At 32.8% G+C, this 21,657-nt stretch overlaps 3 protein-coding genes across 4 annotated transcripts in view; 1 reads left to right on the top strand and 2 right to left on the bottom strand.

Moving 5' to 3' along the window:
* The window catches only part of LOC124538652 (bifunctional glutamate/proline--tRNA ligase), a 41,377-nt gene extending 41,192 nt beyond the window's left edge, over positions 1-185 (bottom strand). Inside the window, exon 1 of the mRNA XM_047115784.1 lies at positions 24-185. Within this exon, the coding sequence (XP_046971740.1) occupies positions 24-60 (37 nt within the window). The 5' untranslated portion in view covers positions 61-185. The remainder of the gene's footprint in view (positions 1-23) is intronic.
* A 250-nt stretch (positions 186-435) lies between these two features.
* On the top strand, positions 436-7,461 carry LOC124538517 (potassium channel subfamily K member 9-like). Of its 2 annotated transcripts, XM_047115602.1 has the most exons (8): positions 436-940; positions 1,127-1,344; positions 1,888-2,062; positions 2,962-3,068; positions 3,901-4,019; positions 5,003-5,114; positions 6,237-6,257; positions 6,985-7,461. In XM_047115602.1, the coding sequence occupies exons 1-8, from the start codon at positions 814-816 to the stop codon at positions 7,114-7,116; spliced, it is 1,011 nt and encodes a 336-aa protein (XP_046971558.1). In that variant the 5' UTR covers positions 436-813; the 3' UTR covers positions 7,117-7,461. The 2 variants fall into 2 exon arrangements, with proteins under 2 accessions (XP_046971558.1, XP_046971559.1); XM_047115603.1 differs by lacking the exon at positions 6,237-6,257 and having other exon boundaries at positions 437-940.
* Positions 7,462-14,944: 7,483 nt separating this feature from the next.
* Positions 14,945-21,469, bottom strand: LOC124538320 (ras-related protein Rab-1A). The gene is made up of 5 exons (XM_047115349.1): positions 21,251-21,469; positions 20,525-20,789; positions 19,258-19,389; positions 17,497-17,711; positions 14,945-16,389 (listed from the first exon to the last, which is right to left on the bottom strand). Exons 1-4 carry the CDS (start codon positions 21,262-21,264, stop codon positions 17,511-17,513), a joined length of 612 nt encoding a protein of 203 aa, XP_046971305.1. The 5' UTR covers positions 21,265-21,469; the 3' UTR covers positions 14,945-16,389; positions 17,497-17,510.
* Positions 21,470-21,657: the final 188 nt, after the last annotated feature.

Raw genomic sequence — 21,657 nt, 5'->3', positions numbered from 1 at the left:
ATATATTTAGTGTGAAAAATTACCGAAGGGTGGCTTAGCTCTATTACATAGAACTTTCATGTTAAAGTTTTATTTATAGGTTTTAAAAAGTAATTATAGAACCTAGGTTTTATAATTGAACTTTTGGATGAAAATCGCACACGATGTACAGAACTGTCAAATAATTTGAAGTGTACGTCTTGTGTTGAAATTGACTTGAAGTTTGTTATTGATCCTTGAAAATGACATGAATGGTGTAAGTTTAAAAACCCTTACTTTTAAAAATGGATATGAATCGTAAAAAAAGAAATCACCACCTTGGCATAATATCGTAAATTAATAACAAGACGACGTATATTATCTTTAAGTATAACATTTTACTCATATAATTGAATAGAAAAATCTACACTATCTTTTTAAGCAAATATTTAGTTAGTAGTGCAACACTTCAGAATAGTGTCAAATTTAAAAGTAGTAAAGAAGTATACCTATACAAATTTTATTGTTTTGATTTTGGCAAATTTTATAGTTAATATTCCTCGTTTAAAAGTACTATTATTTTCAATATATTTCAAAAATGATTTCACTGAAAGGGTATTGTTTTCAATACATTTAAAAAAAAATTTGCATTTTAAACACTAAAATAGGTGTAGTATTCATTCAATTAGAAGTCGAGCTGGGGTATTTGTATTACAATTTAACATTTAGAACCAAATGTTAAATGGATAGTAAAATAAGTACTATTCTAAATTGTAATCCAAAATGAAAATGAATTGAAGAAACAGAAATAGTTAAAAAAATAGATCTCATAGGGTCATTGAATAATAGACGATCATGAAAAGACAAAATGTGCGAACTCTTTCGTTGGTTGTATGTACCTTTACCTATCTTCTTATTGGAGCAGCGGTGTTTGATGCCTTAGAATCTGATACTGAGAGCAAAAGATGGGAAGTACTATCAGGTGAATATGTATTATATGCTCATTATTATATATTATGAGAAATAAGTGTCTTTATTTTCTTACTTGGGTGTGTTTTAAGTAGCACAAGCATAATGTAAAATGACATATACAAACTTTTTTTTCTTACAGTAACTCGTCATTTTCTTTCAGTAGTATGTTGTATAGTCAAAGTTATATTTCTTTTAGATATGAAAAATGGTCTCGTCCGAAAATACAATATAACACCTGAAGATTATCACATGATAGAAATAGTTATCATAGAGAACAAACCGCACAAGGCTGGACCTCAATGGAAGTTTGCAGGCGCCTTTTATTTTGCAACAGTAGTCCTTGCTATGATAGGCTATGGACATTCAACACCAGTTACAGTGGGGGGTAAAGCATTTTGTATGGCATATGCAATGGTAAGAATTGATTTGTCAAAATATTTTATAAAATATAAATTATTTGTATGTATTGTTAATTGCTTGTAAGAGTATGTGAAAGCCTTTATGTAGATAGACCACATGATTTTGTTTGAAGGATGAATTAGCCAATCTATCTAGAGGCATAAGGGCTATAACATCTTAGTTCTCAAGGTTGATGGTGCTTTGGCTATATTGATTATTTTTCTCACTTTAGATAAATATAACATTTGCCAATCTGTGTATATATTTTATATTAAAAATAATGTGTGCAATTATTATACCCACAGTTGAAGTGAAACTTAATAATAAATAGATGATTAGGCATGCATTTGTATACTTTTTACTATGTCATACAATTTATAAAAAAATATTTCATAGGTTGGCAATATCTACCCATAGATGGTAAATAATCAATATGGCCCATTTATTAGTTAGTATATTTTTTATTATAACAGTTCATTCAAGAATTTTTTTTAATGATATTCTCGTATTTGTACACAAATTTGTGAAAAAATTAACTCTTTTACTTTTTTATTTCAGGTAGGCATCCCGCTCGGCCTAGTTATGTTTCAAAGTATTGGCGAGCGTCTAAATAAATTTGCCTCGGTTGTCATTAGGCGCGCTAAATGTTATCTCCGCTGCAACACCACCGAGGCCACAGAGATGAATCTTATGTTCGCAACGGGTATGCTTTCATCCATCATTATAACAACTGGTAAGTCTTGTCATATTCTTCAATTCATTCAAGTCATTACTATTTGAAAATTGCAGTGTCAGTTGTCAGTAAATAAATATAATCATTTAAAATTAATTACTTTGTTAAACTATCGCATGTGGCAATGGCGAAATAATTTGTGTCCTCTTGGCACAAATAATAGCCACAAAAAAAACTCATTATTTTTTTTTAATATTTGCATAAATAATAACATATGGAAAAAAATGCAAAGAAATTGGAAGAAATTTACGGATTTTCTTGACACAGATAAAAGGTGGTTGATGAATGCAGTAGAATGTAACATGTAGTCTGCGATTATGATTTGAATGACAATCAAAAAATCAAAATAAAATTTATTCAAGTAGGCCCAAACACTTTTGAATCGCCATTTTACAATTAAGTGAAGCTACCACCGCTTCGGAAAGTAGATTCTACCGAGAAGAACCGGCAATAAACTCAGTAGTTACTCTTTTTTAACATTTAAAAATACACAGTCATGTTAGTTAAATAGTACAATAATTTAAATTAATATATCCTGCTTGGAAGTCAACAGGTATTAATTCCACGGTTTTTTATCATCTACAAAATCTTGTATCGAATAATACGCCTTTTTCACCAATGTATTTTTATAAACGATTTGAATTTTCGAGACGGTAAAGAAAATTAGTATTTACTCTTTTTCAACATTTAAAAATACACAGTCATGTTAGTTAAATACAATTATTTAAATTAATATATCCTGCTTGGAAATCAACAGGTATTAACTCCACGCTTTTTTATCATCTATAAAATCTTGTATCGAGTAATATGCTTGATTTGACTTATGATATGAAAAAAACCGACAGATTGTTAGTGTTTCTCTGCTTGGCAAAAAATACCGATTTCCGTGTGTCTTGTAGGGGCCGCGGTGTTCTCTCGCTACGAGGGATGGAGCTACTTCGACAGTTTCTACTATTGCTTCGTAACGCTGACAACTATCGGCTTTGGGGATTATGTCGCGTTACAGGTATAATGTTTCAAATGCGTTCTTTATTTAAAATTTACAGGTAAAATGTTTCAAATGCGTTCTTTATTTAAAATTTTATTAAAGGCCTGTAAATATTCCACTGATTGGATTTATCCAATTAAAAAGGCAAGGACCATTCGCCTACAATTGTAGGATGCACATGTTAGTGATATTAATCCAATGCATGCGATTTCGCTCACGAGGCTTTACATTACCGCCGATATTAAAAAAATATACAAATTGCTTGTCCGTTTGAATGCATAATATTAAACTCTTAATGTTAATTACTTACTATTAATTTATTTATTAGTTTTAAAATAATTTACTACTTTTACTGTAACTAGGAAACTACTTTAATCTTTGAAATTTGAGTCGAAAGCGTAGGAGGATTATGTATTTATTTTATCCTTGCTTTGTAATAAATATCTTTGAATTCTATTATCAATGATAAAATATCTTAAACGTTTGTCGCTATCAAACACTTAACAGATATATCGAACGACAAGTAACGATACAAATTATATTTTGTAATTGTATTTTGTGTTACCGGACTAATATTCACCATCGCGTTTAGACAACTGTTGTTTATTTATCAGAACCGCTTGCACAAAGCCCTACCACCAAGTTATAAACCATTTTCGTACAAAAAAATAATTTTGCCAATCCGTCAAATATGTCATGTACCCAATACCTGCTACCAAGTGTTACCCTGATTAACAGCGCATTGAGAATGCAAGAACTGACATAATTTGCCATAGTTATGTAAATAAAGATAAATAGCTAAATTTGCAGTCTATGGTGATTTTTTGGCTATAGAGTTTTATTATTTCAGAACGATCAAGCGTTGACAAGCAAACCCGGGTACGTGGCATTGAGTCTCGTGTTCATATTATTCGGGCTGGCAGTGGTCGCGGCGAGCATTAATCTGTTGGTGTTGCGGTTTATGACCATGTGAGTAAGATTCATTCAAACCTTTACCCTAAGCACAGGGCAACACCCTTAGCACAGGGCAACCTAGTTTGGGCTCCTGTCTCCCACACATTATTGTACTTATTATTAAGATACGTTTAAACTGTAATGTTTGTAATGTGGGAGAGAATAAATAAATTATTATTAAAAAAAAGGGAAGTTGTCCGTCTTAGAGTCGAGATGGCCCAGTGGTTAGAACGCGAGCATCTTAACCGATGATTGCGGGTTCAAACCCAGGCAAGCACCGCTGATTCATGTGCTTAATTTGTCTTTGTAATTCATCTCGTGCTCAGCATTTAAGGAAAACATCGTGAGGAAACCTGCATGTGACAAATTTCATAAAAATTCTGCCACATGTGAATTCCACCAACCCGCATTGGAACAGCGTGGTGGAATATGTTCCAAAAACCTTCTCCTCAAACGGAGGAGAGGCCTTTAGCCCAGCAGTGGGAATTTACAGGCTGTTGTTGTTGTCCATCTTAACCAGAACGCAGAGGGTGCAATAAACCCAGGTGCTGTGTATTAGTGGGTCCAAGGCCGAGGTGTTAGGTGAGGTTACATTAAATATTTTTCGGGAGGGAAGGAAGATCATCAGAAGACTGCCTGTACTTCTCATGTTCAAGATCGGGTTGCTAATATGGATGGTTGAGTTCTTAATTCAGCCTTTATAATTAATTTTCGATAGTTTTCTTACGTTACACTGCATGCGTAACAATAACCCCTTCAGGTTATCAAAATTGTTTGGTAAATTTTCTCGTTAAGGAAGACTGCTAAAAAAGGTTAATGATGACACTCAAATAATTTGTTATTTATTTATTTATTATAGAAAGACTAAACATTAAGTAAACACTCATTAATATCGAATAAAAATAAAATCCAAAACCAATCAAATTTTAACAAATAGGTATATATATGAATTAATATTTATTGATTGAGTATAAATTAAATAAATAGTAATATTTCAGGCAAGCAGAGGAGAACGCTCGTGATGAAGACAAGGATGGTTCTCGAATAATGCTGCCCATAGACGGACACCCGCTGGCCGGCCGGCAGCGCTCGCACGAGGATCAAGCTTCCGTAAGTCACGCTCATGTTCAAACTATCTTAAAGTTCAGGGAAACGCGATTTGTAATGATAAATATTTCATTGTAACACTACTTCTTAAATAATTGCACACCTCAAAAAGCGGACAGTTTTGTTTAAAAAAATAATTTTATTATCATGTTGTTATTTTAAATTAACATGGTTATTTTTATTATTAATATATCACTTGGACTTCAGTCTCGTGAACCAGACATTCGTAGACAATATCGAGCTCCGCAGAACAAAAATTAAAAACATGATAAATATACCGAAATTTATAACTTTAATAATTTTATTATCATTGTTAAAGCTATGAATATGAATATATACAACATACATAAGACCGACAAAATGATAACCAAGACTAATTTAAGTTGACTTACTGAATATTGATATTTAAAATGTTTCCGTATCATTAAAGTTCGATCTGTCAAAAATTGAATAAAGCCGTAACGCGTTACGTAACGAAACGGTTTACCCGTCCGTAAGAAGTTATCACTTCAAAAAGCGCTGGTTTTTTCAACAGTTCTTCCGACATCTGATTTTATTTAGGAATCTGTAGATTTTTATCAATCAATTTGATAACCTCTGTGATCGAATAGCGTGTACACCGGTTTTCGTTGGTACGCCACTCCGTTTAAGTCTCGAAATCGATTCCCTGTCGAATCGATATAGAAAAAGTGTTTAATTTTCTATGTTGTCTCTGGTCTGGGTGTTTATGGTACCGTCGCTACTTCTGATTTTCCATAACACAAGTGCTTTAGCTACTTACATTCGGGTCAGAGTAATGAATGTGTGTCCAGTATTTATTTATTTATTTAAGTAAGTCTAGCGATTCTTTATAGAATCAAGATTTTAACTTGAATTTATGTCTGTATCATTGAATACATACACGCGCGCCGTATTGTGTCCGAGGTGTGCAATTTAAGAAATTAATATATATTTATACAACAAGCTTTTTCTTAATTTATACATTAATAAAGCAGCATATTCGATTTATTTTATTTAAAAGTACTGTATTAATATTAAATGTGATTAAAATTCTCGGAGTTTGTGCCGTTGTGTCTTATTTTTTTGTATTTACTAAATTTTGATTGTATTGTTTAATTTTTGAAGGTACTTAGCCTTGAAGTCACAGTATGTAAAGACCCCCAATACATTATAACACTAAGTTTGTATAGACTTTTACAATCGCAGGAGGAATAAAGATATCTTTTATCGAATTATTCATAATTTATTTTGTCTATGAATGCACGAAAAAAAACACGTTTTGTCTTTGGTGTTTGTCAGTGTCAGTTAAGTGGGATAGTGTTGCCCTGTAAATAAAATTATACTAAGCAGGAATTATTTATAGTATTTATTTGTAGGTTTGTTTACCTTTATTCCTCCTTCGATTAGTATAGGGTATAGAATGCATATAACATGATTACTTTTTATACATAACACTTCAGACTCGATGGACTGATTTTCAATGATTGTCAGTAGACAGTACTTTTTTTTCAAATCTTTCTAATCTCTAATTGGTGTATTCTATGTTTTGTTTGAGTTTTGTAGTTCTGTGTGCCTGCATGTTTTTAGTTCCAGGCAGGAACACAAACAAAATTTCATTATTACTATTTGCTTTTTGTGTTTTTTTTTGTGTGTGCTGTATCCCAGTAAAAAGTATGAAGTATGATGAGCGAAAAGTACATGCTAATTGAGCACGTTGTTACTTGTTGATTTCCTGCCTGAATTTGAACCCGTGACCTTCAGTAAATACCACGTGTTTCATCATGGTCATTTTGGTTCGTTTCATCAAAACCTAAATTTCATATACCCTTATAGAAATACTCTAGTAGAATTATATGTGTGGTGAACGATTCAGGTATGTTCGTGCAACTGTCTCGGTAACAAGCAGTGCGAGGGCGGAGCCCTACTGCCGGCCTCTCGTCCGCTGCGAGCGCTGAAGAAGCGCGCCTCGCTCGCTCCTGAACTTGTCGAACGAGCTTCGGTTTAACGTATTGAACTTTAATTTGATAGTTCCATCAATGCCAAAACTGTTGTCAGTGTCGAGTCCATTCCAGGAATCCAATTCCCATTGAAAAAAATACTCGCACCTCATTGGTCAATACGTGTTGTTAAAGAAAACAATCGTAGGAAATTATTGGCTACTAATGTTACGTCACGTGCATTAACCAATCAGCGCACAGAGGCAAATATACTTTGGTAATTCGTTTCGTGGAATGGACCTTGAATCTACTTAGAGAGGATGAAATGTCAACAAGTATTAATGCCTGGTATTTATATACAAAACATTAGGTAAGTTTCTATGACCTAGTATATAAGTGAAAATTAAAGATTTGTTGTTTTGTTTACTTTAAATTTTCGCGATTTATGTTATCCCTTTTTTATATTATATTCTGACTGGTTTCGGTTAACGTCAGCTTGTCATCATGACGGGTGCAACTCTAAAAGAAAGTAAGAGCGTGTAAGTGTCCTCTGCTCTTCTTTTGTGGACAAGGTACCTCGGTAACCCCAGGAAACCTTATGTTGCAATTGTATACAAATCTGCTGAAACGTCAGTAATATAATATAGTAATACGTCGTAAGGTTATACATTTGTCTTTTTCTAACATTTTTATTAAGAATGAAGTAAAGATATGCCAAAATGCTTTAAAATTTCCATGTGATGCATTATTTCTTCCATGAAATTTTTATATTATTAAAGTTAGCACGCACGCCAAATGTAACTTGTTGCCAAAAGTATTGTTTATTAATAAGGATGATCTAGAATAATGAATATACATTTTTAAATGGTGATAGTTGTATGAATGTAAGGAATTATAATTTATAGTACGACACAAATTAGATGTAGCAACGGAAAATGCAATGGAATGAAAATAACACCGATTACTGCCGATTTACAAAACCAATAGAAATAGCTCCCTATCACGCCATTTGACGCTATTCATTGCTAATAGATTCACGCGTCAGAGAAAGCAAGTGCATGTAAAATGACGTGTCAAATTGACGAATATATTAGGTCATATGATATTACAAGTTATTACGTTTGTGCAAAGATCATATTCGCATGAGAAATAAATATTGATAATTTGGGATAGCGTACTCAATTCGGATGTGATCGGTTTTACGAATTTTGCCGATGCGACATCTAAGTTGTGTCGTACTATACCTTTAATGTGATCTTATTTACGTAAGGTTAATTTATCTATACTAATATTTTATATTCTAAAGTTAGTTATTTCTTTGCGCTTAAACTCCTGAATCAATTTCAGTAAATTGCTGTGGAGATAGTTTGAGTACAGGCGACATGCGCCACTTGTTTGATTCACCCCTAGAGGGATCATAATGGGGGTTAACCCATGCCGGGTACAGCCACATTTATATGAATTTTATCACTTAAAATAATTTCGTAAAATGGTTTTATTCAAATATAAATGTGGCGCTTTGAATTACCACCCTCGATATCACGATATTTCCGTATGTCCACGGTTGGTTGACATGACACTTTAACCACATAAACAATAATGAGGTTGCTTACCATAAACCAGTAGATTGCCAAAGACAGTGCCAAGTAAAAATAAACATTAGTGAACTTATTACGTATTCAATAAGTAATTGTAATACTCATATTTTACCTTAGATTATAATGAGAGTAGCATTGTACTCACAAACAACAAAACGCACTTAATTCATACGAATGTACAGTCGGGGTAAGAAAAGGTTCGTCACCTTAAGATCTATTTTCGTCTGTCAGCATGAGCGATAATGTGCTTTACCGATCGAGAATGACATATTGCGTCGCAATGATTCGATGTTTAGACTCAAAAGGTACTAAGAGATAAGAGTTAAAAAAAAATTGAAAACTGACGAAGGTTTTCTTAATTTGACTGTACTTGTATTATTTCTTATCTGTGATATTATTTGATCTCATTTTTTCTCAATTGAGCTTTTTTTATTGATGTATTCATTTATATACTTTTGTGCCAAAACTTTATTTACAATTAAATGTTTTAACAAGTATTCTTTATTTTATTTTGTCTGCATACCTTATCCTTTAGAGGTCATTGACCCACTCCCAATGGGCACAGGTGCCCCGTCTCCTTTAAAAATTAGTCATTGAGCTTATTACACCAAGCTGTTCCAGTGATATATACGATAGGCAGAATTTGTCTTGAAAGATATAGGTTTCCTCGTGATATTATACTGAAACGCTTAATACGAGGTGAATTACTGTCACCAAATAAGTAAATGTACAACTATATACAATTCGGGCAAATTTTGTTTGTAATTCGAACTCAACGATTTTCAGTTTATCAATAGTAAAAATAAACTATCTCATTCGAAATATAGTATTATGTACCGTAAAATGGGGGGAATAGAATTCACGGGGGCAATAGAAAAAAAAACCGAACTAAGTTTAGACGACTCTCCTACATACAGTCTCTTCAATATTATTTTAGTAGAAACTATATTTTATTTTGGCAATACCGTTAGTTTTTTTTTTTACCATAGACAAATGACTCAACTGTCATTTTGATACAGAAAATTACCGGTAAAGTTGCCGTTTAAAAACAGCCGAAATTTAGCTCCTCAAAACTTTAAGTTTTTAAAATTAATACTGCGTTTTTGTGAGTTTTGATTCTTAATGCTGAATGTAAGTACAATATTCTTACTAGATTTCACTAAAGTTATTGTTTTTAAAGCAATTTAAATTCATAAAATTATAAAAATACTCTGTCAGGTAAATTTGGGTACAAAAAGGGGTCAATAGAAATCAAAGAGGGGTCAGTAGAAGTCTAGAAGGGGTTTAATAGATATAGTAAAGGGGTGAATAGACATAAGTACGGGGTGAAAAGGATCACTTACGGGGTCAATAGATTTTGTTATGCTAGGGTTGCGTCTGCTGTGTAAATGATTTTATTTCGTATTTTAGGTTGCACCATGCCGCGAAAATATCAGCCAGATCCCACAAAAAAACAGTACAAAAAGTACGATAAAACCATCATATGCAAGGCAGTGGAGGAATTGGCATTACCAGGTGCCAAATTAAAATTGGTTGCCGAAAAATATAATATAAATATTTCCGTGCTGTACCGTCACAGCAAAAGAGAGATGAAACCTCAAGGCGGTCAAACCGCTTTAACAGAAGCGGACGAAGAATACCTGATTACCAATATAAATGCATGCTCAGAATGGGGGTATCCTCTGGATACAATGGATCTGCGATTTATTGTTAAAATGTATCTTGACAAATTAGGTATCAAGCATAAGCGGTTTAAGAATAATTTTCCTGGACCTGACTTGGTGGAAGGTTTTCTCAAAAGACACTCGGATAAAATTGCAAAACGCATTTGTCAAAATATAAAAAGAAGCAGGGCAGCAGTTTCACCCGATAACATAAGAGAATACCATTCAGAGTTGCAAAAAAGTTTAGATGGCGTACCACCTACCCACATCTTAAACTACGATGAAACGAATTTAAGCGATGACCCAGGTCGAAAAAAAGTTTTGATGAAACGTGGCACCAAATACCCCGAGAGGGTAATGAATCACTCAAAAGCTTCCACGTCTTTAATGATTGCCGGAACAGCTGCAGGGAAACTACTTCCTCCGTATGTTGTGTACAAAGCTCAGAATCGGTATGATTCATGGGTAAAGTACGGACCTAAAGGCGCGCGATATAACTCATCTTCGTCTGGCTGGTTCGAAGGAAAGACCTTTGAAGACTGGATAACAACTATTGCTATTCCATATTTCGACAGGCTGCCAGGAAGAAAGGTTTTAATTGGTGACAATTTGTCATCTCATCTTTCTGCGCATTTGATTGCAAAATGTAAAGAAAAAAATATCGATTTTGTATTCCTGCCAGCAAACTCAACACATTTGACGCAGCCTCTGGACGTCGCTTTCTTCCGTCCTATGAAGCATGCGTGGAGGGAACTGCTACTAAAATGGAAAAAAAAAGATGGGCGTTGTCTTGGAACTGTCCCCAAGGGATGTTTTCCAAGATTATTGAAATTGCTAATGGAAGAACTTTCAGGCAATGCGGAAACCAATTTAAAGGCGGGGTTCAAAAAATGTGGTATTAATCCTTTGAACGTCGATGAAATTTTGTCGAGATTGCCACAAAGTGGTCAAGAGGGTCAAGACCCTGAAGCTCACAGAGAGGTTATCAATGAATCTGTCTTAACTTTTCTGAAAGAAATGCGATTCGGAAGCATGAATATTAGAGAACCAACAAAAAAACGAAAACTAAATGTTGTTGCCGGTCAAAGTGTCGCTGAAGAAGATTTGGAGGATATCTCTAGTATTGATGCATCATCATCATCAAGCATAAAGGAAAAGAAAATAAAGACAAAAAAGAACAAAAAATACAAAGCTAAAAATGCAAAAACTGTGACGCTGGAGAATTTTGAAGATGATGAAGAACTTCCTGATACAGCAGAAACCAATGTACCTGTAACGCCGAATAAAAAAAGGAAATACGAAGATATAGACAAAGAAACCCTGGAGAAAAAGAAGAAAAATATAGAAGATGCGCGTGCGTTAGAAGAAATTCATATGCCTTCAACATCGGGCTCGGGATGGAAGGGGAAGGGGAACGGGAAGGGAAAGGGAAAATTATCACAAATACCTGAAAAAGAAGACAAAAATACGTCGAAAAAAGTAATCGTTGAGATAATAGACCAATTTAGACCAAAATCGAAGGGACTGGAACATGGATGTGAAGAAACGGAAGCGAACTTATGTAAAACTGAAGATGACGGGACAGGCACTAGGGAAGAGGCTACGCATGATGAAGGAGTTAATTTATTCGAGTTAAGCAAAAATAATTTAAGAGAAGATAAAGAGCTTGAATTGGCTGTTAATTCAATTAAATTAAGTGAAAATATTTCAGAGGAATTTGAAAAGATTGAGACGAATGTTCCATTTGATATTGAATCAATGCCTGTTTATTTTTTTGATGAAAATGCAGCCCAGGAAGTCGTTATTGACGATTCACCGTCTAAAAGTTGCAAAAAGAATAAAATAAATATTACTAAGGTACAAATTATCACAGATAAAAATATAAAGAAAGTGAAGAAAGAAATAAAAGTGACATCAAATTTAAGACATGTCAGAAAAAAAACAGAAGAAGGAAAAAACACAGAAATAAAAAGCGACAAAAGATCAAACTTACGACCTGTTACGTTAAAAGAGAATCTGAAGATACCTCCACCTAATGAATGTAAACGAATACAATCACATGACAATGTTAAGATTAAGACTGAAAAACAAAGTCTGCTAGCACATAGTAAAAAGAATTATTACAATAACAGTGAAGAAATTTTGAAAGTTTTGTCTGAAAATGAGAATTAAGTTTGAAAGTGATAACTGTTTTAAACAAATTTTAAGTAGTAATGTCATGTTCCTATTTTGATCTCAACTTAGTAATTTAAGGTACCTTGGTATTGTAGCTTTTAAGTTTCACTGATCATGAAGATTTGTGAAATTTACGCAAAGAAATAAGAAGATCATCATGATGATGATGATGAGTAGATAAATAAGAAAGCACTTAACAATTGTATTTTTTTGTTGATTTTATTTTGAGAAATTACTGGAAGGTTTTTTTAAGTTTTTGTTTATTTTACTAGAAGATTTCTTAATTTTTGTTTGTTTTCCATTTAGAATTTTGATATTTTGGAATTACTGCATACTTTTATATTTTTGTTGATGTCTATTAAATTAAGTGTAAGGCTCGAATTATATTTCGTAACAAATGGTGGCAGCCCTATCATTTTTTTCTAATAACCCCTTTTACATTTCTTTTCACCCCAATGGCGGGTTGAATAGAAAATCTGCACATTTTGATAGTTTTTTCGTGAATATTACACGGGACATCCGATTTTACGATTAATCCATAGTAATTAAGATCCCGGACACCTGATAAAACCCTAAAACATATCAAACTAAGCTGTTATATCACCTAAACTTCTAAATAAAGTTTAAAATAGTTTCTATTCCCCCCATTTTACGGTAGTTGTTTAGATTAACTTAGACAAATTCCTTTCGATATGACATACCCTACAAATAGAAATTATTTAATATTATCTAACGTTAATAACATTCAGGTAATTAACTTGTGACAATGACCTATAATTACCAAAGTTAAGTTTTTCATATATAAGATATGAGAAACTATATAAGAAAAAGATTACAAAATTATTTGACATTCAAGACCATGTTATTACAAAGGATATTGTTCTGTTATTTATATTTAAATATTTTCTTGTCTATTTCGGTCGGATTTTTTTTACCGTCCCATGATTCTGGTATAAATGGAGTGAAAAAGGCACCAAGATGTAAGTTACTTATACGTTCAATTTCAAAATATTTTTCGGTTTCTTTTTTACAATGGTAACCTTTTGTTTAATATAAGTGTCAATGTTGTCAATCTAAAAACAAATACTTAAAGTTATTGTAACAGACATATTACGAATTTGCATTGCTATTGGTTCTGAGCCTCTGTTAATATATGGATTGCTGACCAATCAGACCATACGAATGAGTTTTACGAACACACTTGTGAAATATAAGATATGAACTGACTAGTCTTAAAATTGGCTGTTATTAAAAACCTTACACATAACAATCAATAAATTTGTTCATGTGCTCAGTGGCGTAGCTAGGTGAGGAAGGGTCCCGGTGTATAGAAAACGAATCGGGCCCTCAATCCCTCTTTAACCAATTAATTACCCTTTAAAATTATAGATACCAAATAAGGAATCTTGTGCAGAGGGTCGTGATTTTGTAGCTACAGAAGCTTAAAGTTTAGTTTAGAGGGCCCCCTGAATTTCGGGGCCCTGCTGCACTGCACCTGCAGGCCCTACGATAGCTACGCCACTGCTTATTTTATTATTCTTGAAATAAAAAATAGGAACCAAGATAAATCCAGTGCCTACCTGTCTCCATTTTTACGCAAAGATATTTGATAGACTAAATATGTGGTGTCTATTAATAGTCCCATTCAATATTTATCTTTTGGTAATACATCTATGAAATTTAGGGAACATGCCGTGGTTAGGAGTGGGACTGTGGTGCAATGGTTGTCCACCGTTGAGCTGCGAAGACGACGAGGCGATAATCCATGGTTACTGCTGTGGGTGTGCTTATAGCTTGGGTAATAACATCCCAATATTTTATTAATTATTCTTATTTTTACTTTATACTTATATAGTATTTAGATACAGTAAAAATAAGAATAATTTAAATTTAATAATATTTTAATTAAATTAAATTTTAATAATATTCCTAAGAATATTATTAATAATGAAAAAAAAACTAGATATTACAGCTACAATAATATTTTTATGTTCTGAGTATTTTTTTTTAAGTTGTATATATTTTTTTTACAGATAAATTACCAGTAATCTGTCCAGAATTTCTTCAGTGTCCGCTGAACTTACACGGACTTTGTCATGACTACGAATATATGATGAGATGTTGTTGTTGAGTGTTACAAAATATTAACTTTTAGCAGGGAAACACACCCTTATCGTATTGACGTGCTTTAAATCTTAACTACTCAATCGATCATCATAAAACTTTTTTATTAATCAGAATTGTTCCAAATCAAAAATAAAATATTGACATTCTTCGACATGTATGTAAAATAAAATTTCAATAAAGAGACTTTAACTACCAAAATTTCCTTATTATATATTTAAATAATTACGACAATTTATCACAAAGAAAATACTAATATAATTTATATTTTACATTGTTGTCTTATTTCACTTGGTATGTTGGCAGGTTGATATATCAGGATTAAATAAAACATCTTTAAATAGCATACTGTTTTAATTTCTAAGAAACCCTCATACAGAATTACAGTGGGTTAGCGGATCGATTAAGTAAACTTAACTCTTCACATAATAGTACAAAAATAACGACATACTTGAGTAAGTTCTATAATAAGTTGGAAACAATAAAATAATTTATTTGCTTAATGTCTTAAATATCAATCTCATTAATATAATATAATCATTGCTTAATACTTAATAAGAGATGTAAGGCTTGGAACACATTATAAGACCACTTTAACATTTTTTTTAGAAATTGTTTCAATGGAAATATAAAAAGCAAAGTTAGATATGCACTCAGTATATATCTTTGCATGCTGACCACTAGTTGTGCTGGGAGAGCACAGATTATTTGAAAAATGACTTAATTATTGATGAATTTTCAATTAGCCTGAGCGGACCTCCAACATGTTTCAACCTCAGCATTTTACATCACTTGATCAATATTTAAAACACTTAGCGATATATTTTTAAAAATTTACATATTATTCCAGTGATATCAGTATATGAATATGTCTTTTAATTAATACTATGTTCCCGCTTGAATGTAATCGATGGCTACGTAAGTTTACTATACATCTGTCTAATTTCCCTAAGGCAAAGTTGCTATATCTACAATTTTGTGTTAAAATATACTAAGTGTTTTTTTAAAATGAGAATATCTAACACAAAATTTCGAAAACAGCACAACCCCAGTACGCATCGCGATTGATAAATATATTAATAATGAATAACACCCAGTGCAGACAATATTAAAATATTAGTACCTCTGTGAAGTTCAGAATTAAAAAAAAACGCAAGAAAAAGCAGATTAAATAAAATTATCCTATTTTCTTAATGGACAACTTCCGAGGGACTGAGACACATGACGTTGTATTCACTCACAGTTGTATTACAGCACGGTGGCAGCTCAACCGGTCGCTTAGCCAGATAAACTATGTGCACTGTGCTAACTATTTCTGCGAGATATTGTAAATAATTAATAATTAATCTAACCAGTTGAGCTATCCTTAAGTATATCTTACGACAGTACAAGGCTTTCGTCTCAAAACTTGATAATACAAAACACACTATACTTTATTCCCTCCGACCGTGTTCATATCAATTTTAATCTGCATCATATTTTGGAATACAGCACGAAATTAACCTACAATATTCATTATATATAAACATGTATAAACATACACCCATCCATTTCACCTCGTTCCGTTAACTAACGATATATCGGACAATAGCAACTTAAAAGGAGTCAGCTTACGACGTAACATTACGAGACCAACGGCACTCGGTACTATATATAATTTTTATTTATTATTTATAATTAATTATAAGGATGCGATCATGAATTTTTTTTGTGGTAATTGCATTTCAACAGCTGGGTGTAGCGACCCGGGCTCGTCTCTCGACTGCAACTTGCCGCCACCCTGCGGACACACGGGAGGTTATGTAGCTGCGGACTGTACACTTGTAGGGTCGACATTTTCATATTTTACTTAAGCCACTACTAATCACAACAGCAAACTAATTTTTAAATCTTAAAATACTTATTTGAAATAAATATATATCTCATGCTTAGTGAGACACATTGTTAAAAACTTTATTAACATAAGAGGATTTCAGACATACAATAAAATATTAATTGGTCATTACAATTTATTACATGTCTATTTATTTGTAGCTGCATGTGATTTTTCGACAAGTAATTAACTTTAAAAAAAAAACCGACTTCAAATGCGTGAACACAAAACAAAAACTAAAAATTAAAAAAAAAAATCGTTCAAATTGGTTTATAATCGGCGCTGATATTGCGTATAAAAAAGTTTATCCCCAATTTTCCACCCTTGGGGGTTGTTTTTTTATTATTAAATTTAAATGAGGTATTACCTATACGCCGAAAAAAGATTTGTTCAAATCGGTTCATAATGGGCGGAATTATCGCGTAACAGACATAGAAAAAAAACATACGGGTCCTTTTTTTGAAGTCGGTTGAAAATACAAGTTACATTATAAAATTACTATGTTAATGTAATGTTGAGGGTCGCGGAGGGCGAGACAGCTGATTCATGTGCTTAATTTATCTTTATAATTCATCTCGTGCTCAGCGGTGAAGGAAAACATCGTGAGGAAACCTGCATGTGACAAATTACATAGAAATTCGGCCACATGTGTATTCCACCAACCCGCATTGGAACAGTCGGTTGAAAATTCAAATGACATTACAAAATGACTATGTTAATGTTATGTGGGGGGTCGCGGAGGACCTACTTTTGAAGTGGGTTGAAAAAAAAAGTTACATTACAAAATGACTATGTTAATGTAATGTGGGGGGTCGCGGAGGGCCTACTTTTGAAGTGGGTTGAAAAAACAAGTTACATTATAAAATGACTATGTTACTGTAATGTGGGGGGTCGCGGAGGGCCTACTTTTGAAGTGGGTTGAAAAAACAAGTTACATTACAAAATGACTATGTTAATGTAATGTGGGGGGGGGGGGTCCGCGGAGGGCGTACGTAAGAAGCGTGTGGTGCGTACCGTGAGTGGCGCGTTCAGCAGCAAGAGGACTTGCCGGTGTCGATGGGGCGGCCCTGGTCGATCTTGACGGCGGCGCCCTGCGGCGCGGCGCCGGCCGAGGGCGGGCCCACGCGCGACTTTATCTCCGCAGCCATCGTCATGAACGCTTGCTCCACGTTCGTCGAGTTCTTCGCCGACGTCTCCAGGAACGGGATGCCAAGCTGCTCCGCGTATTGCTGAGGACATTTAATTTGTACGTTAACATTTATTCTTTTTTTTTTTTATATGAGACAACATCACATACATTACTCTGATCCCAATGTAAGTAGCTGAAGCACTTGTGTTATGGAAATCAGAAGTAACGACGGTACCACAAACACCCAGACCCAAGACAACGTAGGCAACTAATGGTAATCTACATCGACTCGACCGGGAATCGAACCCGGGACCTCAGAGTGGCGTACCCATGAAAACCGGTGTACACACCACTCGACCATGGAGGTCGTCAAAAATTCTATCACACATTTTGTAGTTCTCGTATTGTGTTAGTGTGCTGTTGCACCAAATGTGACCACCTATTTGATGTCTGTTGAGATAAGGCCAGTTTGTACAGTAGATTATCATATGGTGATAATATAAGTAGGTAGTTGCGACGCAAAGACATTAAATTTAACTTACTCAGTAATAATGAATAAAACAAGGATTTATTATTTTTATTTTTAGAGCTATTCATTGTCAATAAAGTGAAATAATTGATATAAACAGAATGGCCTTGAAATGGGTTAAAAAATTATTGGCAGTTAAATCTACCTGAGTACTTTTGAAATGTAAGCAAGGGACATACTATACTCTCCTAATACTGATACAAATAAATCGAGCTTATTTACAAAATAAAAAAAATGTGTCCTTGTACCTCTCACTGTTCACAATCCATATAATAAAAAAAAAAACCCAAACAAAAAATAATAAGGCAATATAGTTCCGAAACGAGCGTGTTACCGAGATATAAATAACAATTAATCAAACAATAAGAAAATTATAATTTAATTTGAGATATGGTGACCTACAATAAATCAAATAATAAATATTTCAACTTCAATAAATTAAATGTATATAATTATGAACTCATATTTTAACAATAAGACTTATTTTAATTAATACACAAAATAGTATAACACTGAATCATGCATTTTCTTATCTTAATATGAACTCAAATGCAAGATGCAAAGTTCATTTATTCTATACTATATCTCACTAAGATTTAAAATTTTGTATACTTTAAGATATAAGTTCAATTTGCATTAAGCTCTAATTAATCAATAACATGACATTCATTACATTTCTAATGAATTGAATTTAAGTATGTATATTTCTATATGTTTCCTAAATTTCAATATACCAAGAATGTATAAGTATAAAGATTTATCATAGTGATCATAAACATACAAATCATTTGTTTTTTAAATGGTACTGATGATAAGTGGTTAATACTGCCCATGGACATGGGAACTGTAAGGTATATTAATAATTCCCTACTTTGTTAATGAACCACCCATGAGAACTAAGATGTTATGTCCCTAATAAATGTAGTTTTACTGGCTCACTCATCCTTCAAACGACAACACAAAAATACAAAACATTATTGAGTAGAATAATTGATGATTGGGTGGTTTCTACAAATATATCATATAAAAATATTATCTAGTTCTGAAAACGATGAACACATAAAAACATAAGCCAATTCGCGGTTTATTATATTGTTTATGAAATAAAATAACTCACCTTAGCTGTAGTATAGTCCACAACTTTCTTTGTAGTGAGGTCACACTTATTGCCAACGAGCAGTTTGTTCACATTATCACATGCATAACGGTCAATCTCCTCCAACCACTGTTTCACATTGCTGAACGAGTCCTAGTAAAAAAATATTAAACTTTAGTACTTCGACATAATTATTGGAATAACAACAACAGCCGAAAAATTTTCCCACTGCTGGGCTATGGCTTTGTCTTCTTTCAAAGTGCTTGAATGAGCATATTCTACAATACTGCTCCAATGTGAGTTGGAGGATTCACATGTGGCAAAAATTTGTTGACATAAGACACGCTGGTTTCCTCACAATGTTTTCTTTCACCGGTGAGCATGAGATTAATTATATAATTAAAGATAAATTAGATTAATTAAGCACATGAAAATTGAGTGGTGCTTGCATGGATTTGAAATTGTAATTATTAGTTTAGATGTAAGTGTTCTAGCCACTGGGCCATTCAGCTTTTTATTTTATTATTGTAAATTGATACTAAATTCTGCACTAACAATATGTATTACCAAACATTTCTCAAGTAGACAAACTAAGCTAAATAAATGGATAGAGTTACATGATAAAATTGTTAATTATCATTTAACAAATATAATATGCGCAATCATTGCCTAATTAGCATGATCATGTGTGTCAGTACTTGACTGACTCACTAAAAGTTATAAATCCTTACTTAGGACACTTCTGCTAATTTGGCAAGAAACCACGTAAAGCAGTCAGCATTTAAATTTCATGAGATGTATTTGAATGAGATATTAAAATAATTATATAAACTGTTATAGTTGTGATTAATTAGTAATTGTGATTTTTATCTTGATGATGTTTTTTTTTTGAACAATCTCTTTAGGATATGTTTTTAAGCTTCTTCACTTTGGGTGATTTTATAATAAAAAAAATAATGATAAAAATGTTTGGCATCAAGTGATTTTTAGATGTTTGTATCATTACCATTTATATAGACTACAATGAAGGTAGTAGGATCGCTATAACATATAAAAGTAAGTTATAGTAAGAAAAAATAAATTACAGCTTAAAATTATTTTCAAAAACAGCTTAAATTTTATAAAGAAATAGGATAACTTTTAAATTCAGGTACTAATATAAGAGACATATTTATGTTTATAACATGCATATAACATACTTAATCTTGATTAAGTTTACTTTCTAATGTTTTATTTACCGTCATATAAACACAGTTTGAAATTATTATCTTTATTTAGGGACAGTTACCTGGTCTGTGCAATCATAAACAATGATGATCCCGTGTGCTCCTCTATAATATGATGAAGTAATTGTTCTAAATCTCTCTTGTCCTGCTGTGTCCCATATTTGTAACTTTATTGTCTTTCCATCTAAATCTAGGGTTCTAATTTTGAAGTCCACTCCAATAGTACTGATGTAGCTTTCTGTGTAGGTGTCATCTGCGAATCTGAGTAGGAGACAGGACTTTCCCACACCAGAGTCACCAATCAAGAGAAGTTTGAACAAGTAATCGCTGAAAACAATGATACGTACTTTTAATGCACCTGCGAGAGAACAACGTCAATAAAATAGCAAACGATAAACACGCAGAGAGATCTGCGACCTCGTCAGGGAGGCGTATCTTTGTCTCGGGACACAAAGAAAATGTAACGCGTTACACTTCGGAACAATTGTTTACTTAATTAAATGTTGTAAGTCGAGAGAAGTGAAAAGTAAAAAAAAAACATTTGTACACCCTTCACACAGATTTTCATGATTACGTTTCGATTTTGTTGGTACTATGAACGTAATGAGTCACCATTACTTTTTTTTATTGAAAAATAATAGTAGCGAATGATACACTTTATCTCAGGCTTTGTTACGGATGTTGTTATAAGCAGGAAATAAGTTTAGATTTCTCTAAATTCACATGTTAAGATTGAAACGAAATTTTGCCCATCCTTGTTTCACATATCACAGTAAAAAAATACTTACTATTCTGGATTCATTTTGTACTATAATTTTATTTGACTCAAAATGATGATGTACAAGTGTATATTGAATATAATTAAGTTCTTTGTTTCGAATATAGTAGAGCGCAAAACAAAAAATATAATATTATACGTAGAATAATGGCCGCCGACACTGAGACACCCACACTGACGTAAGTCAGAAATTCACTTTAGGGCAGGAGTGCCACTTGGCAAAAATAAATTACGTTCTGAAATGACAATACAGATGATCATATCGTAAAATCGTTTAATTGTTCCAACATTACGATTATTAGTATCTATATTTACTTCCAGTATATTAAAGAAAATGTAAATTATATTTATAAAATTATTCAAATGTAAAAAAATATAGTTTATGTTTACTTGTACATATTGATTTCAATACGGATG

Source organism: Vanessa cardui, chromosome 20, assembly GCF_905220365.1.
Source record: "Vanessa cardui chromosome 20, ilVanCard2.1, whole genome shotgun sequence".
Lineage (NCBI taxonomy): Eukaryota > Metazoa > Arthropoda > Insecta > Lepidoptera > Nymphalidae > Vanessa > Vanessa cardui.
This window is presented reverse-complemented; position numbering and strand designations above follow the sequence as displayed.

Excerpts from the sequence above, each read along its gene's own strand:
- LOC124538517 (XM_047115602.1), top strand. The coding sequence starts at position 814 with ATGAAAAGACAAAATGTGCGAACTCTTTCGTTGGTTGTATGTACCTTT. Across the intron at positions 4,020-5,002 it reads GTGTTGCGGTTTATGACCAT|GCAAGCAGAGGAGAACGCTC; the intron begins GTGAGTAAGATT and ends GTAATATTTCAG. Across the intron at positions 6,258-6,984 it reads TACTTAGCCTTGAAGTCACA|GTATGTTCGTGCAACTGTCT; the intron begins GTATGTAAAGAC and ends TGAACGATTCAG.
- LOC124538320 (XM_047115349.1), bottom strand. Across the intron at positions 19,390-20,524 it reads TTTATGATTGCACAGACCAG|GACTCGTTCAGCAATGTGAA; the intron begins GTAACTGTCCCT and ends TTTTTTTACTAG. Across the intron at positions 17,712-19,257 it reads TGGACTATACTACAGCTAAG|CAATACGCGGAGCAGCTTGG; the intron begins GTGAGTTATTTT and ends AAATGTCCTCAG.